The following is a 1,985-nucleotide window of genomic DNA, read 5'->3' as shown; positions in this document are numbered from 1 at the left end:
GGACCAGTGGCTCTTCACCACAGCCTGCCCCGTGCGTGGAAGGGGGGCGTGCTCAGAGGGGGTGGTTCTGTCCTCAAAGGGCCCGGGCTCAGCAGCGTGCTGTGTGAAGGCGGTCCCTGCACTGGGTCCCCTGCCTGGGAAAGTCCAGTTCGCTCCTGTCGAGTGCAGGTGCCCATGTTCTCTGCGAGCACCAGCCCGTGTGCCCATCCTGGCACCTGCCGTGCGCCTGTCAGGACCCTTGGGTGTGATTCCCCAGGCCCCTCTCCTTGGCATGTAGGCGGCCCTCATCTCCCCGTGTCTGCACATGGTTGTCCTGCTACCCGGGCCTCTGTGCCCACACTTCCCCTTTTCACAAGGACACCAGTCATACTGGCTCAGGGCCCATCCAGAGACCTCGTTCCAACTTCACCACTTGTTAAGCCCTGATCTCCAATACAGTCATGTTCTGGGGAACTGGGGGTCAGGGCTTAAGCGTGGATTTGAACTGGGGGCACATTAAGTTCACGACAGCCTACAGTCCGTCCCTGAAGGCCAGCTCCCGTCGGGCTGCAGCCGGAACCAGTGCTCTGAGCCTGAACGAGGGTGGATGGTTGTGGCTGCAGTAGCTGCAGTGGCCAGCCCGGTCGCCCAAACAGAGTGCACAGGCCGGAGGTCCGAGATGAAGGTGTCGCAGGGCTGCCTCCGACTGTGAGAATCTTCCCCAGAGTGCACAGGCCGGAGGTCCGAGATGAAGGTGTCGCAGGGCTGCCTCCGACTGTGAGAGCATCTTCCCCAGGCCCCTCTCCTTGGCGTGTAGGTGGCCCTCATCTCCCCGTGTCTGCACATGGTTGTCCTGCTACCCGGGCCTCTGTGCCCACACTTCCCCTTTTCACAAGGACACCAGTCATACTGGCTCAGGGCCCATCCAGAGACCTCGTTCCAACTTCACCACTTGTTAAGCCCTGATCTCCAATACAGTCACGTTCTGGGGAACTGGGGTCAGGGCTTAAGCGTGGATTTGAATTGGGGGCACATTAAGTTCACGACAGCCTACAATCCATCTTCTGTCATCTCCATTATACCTTTTGGTCTCATCGCTTGGCCTCTCGGTGCCTAGGAAAGCTGTGCCCGCTGCAGGGTCTCCCATGTGGGGCCGCCCTGAGGCTTCTGTCTGGTTGCAGGTACATCCACCCCTGCGAGATCTGTGGCCGGATCTTCAACAGCATCGGGAACCTGGAGCGGCATAAACTCATCCACACGGGTAGGGGTTCCTGTCGGGCACAGGGCCCCGGGCTGACGGGGGTGGACGGCCTTCTCTGTGGGCTTCGTGCGCGGAGCAGTTGTGCATCGTCCCCCTCAGTGCATTCCTCGGTCCCGCTTCTCATGTCCTGGCCACGGCGTCTGCTCCCAGCACGTTCCTGCCCCATCACCCGCTCCAGATCCTCGTAGCTGCCTGCCAACAAGCCCAGAGGAAGGCCCTGAGGCGGTGGAGGGAGGGTTGGCCATGCTTCCGGCTGTGGGGAGGCTGCCTTCCTCCCAGTTACTGCCTTGCCGCCTTACCCACGGCTGCGGGTCTTCCAGGAGTGACATGGGGTGCCTTGTGGGTAGGTGTGAAGAGCCACGCCTGCGAGCAGTGTGGGAAGTCCTTCGCCAGGAAGGACATGCTGAAGGAGCACATGCGCGTGCACGACAACATCCGGGAGTACCTGTGCGCCGAGTGCGGGAAAGGTATGGTCCCGGGCGCGTCCACGTGGCGCTGGAACCGGCCTTCAGGGGTGCAGCTGCTCCCTGTTGCAGGGAGAGCCTTTCAGAGCAGAGCCCCCCTTCCCGTCCCCCTTCCGCAGTCCCTGACACCTGTGCCTGCCCAAGGGTTGGGGTGTGGGCACTGGAGGGGGGTTGGGCACAGGCGCTGGGGGGATCCAGGGCACAGGGGTGGTTAGGGGGATCCAGGGCACAGGGGTGGTTAGGGGGATCCTGGGCGGGCGGAGACGGGTCCGGCACGGTCG

General features: G+C 62.7%; 1 protein-coding gene across 1 annotated transcript in view; it reads left to right on the top strand.

Moving 5' to 3' along the window:
* PRDM15 (PR domain 15) overlaps positions 1–1,985 on the top strand; it is a 52,498-nt gene that overhangs the window by 39,391 nt on the left and 11,122 nt on the right. Inside the window, exons 17-18 of the mRNA XM_015568864.1 lie at positions 1,161–1,240; positions 1,588–1,707. Of these exons, the coding sequence (XP_015424350.1) occupies positions 1,161–1,240; positions 1,588–1,707 (200 nt within the window). The remainder of the gene's footprint in view (positions 1–1,160; positions 1,241–1,587; positions 1,708–1,985) is intronic.

Source organism: Myotis davidii, unplaced genomic scaffold (genome assembly GCF_000327345.1).
Source record: "Myotis davidii unplaced genomic scaffold, ASM32734v1 scaffold512, whole genome shotgun sequence".
Classification (NCBI taxonomy): Eukaryota; Metazoa; Chordata; class Mammalia; order Chiroptera; family Vespertilionidae; genus Myotis; species Myotis davidii.
The sequence above is the reverse complement of the archived record's forward strand: the minus strand, read 5'-3'. Positions and strand labels throughout refer to the sequence as shown.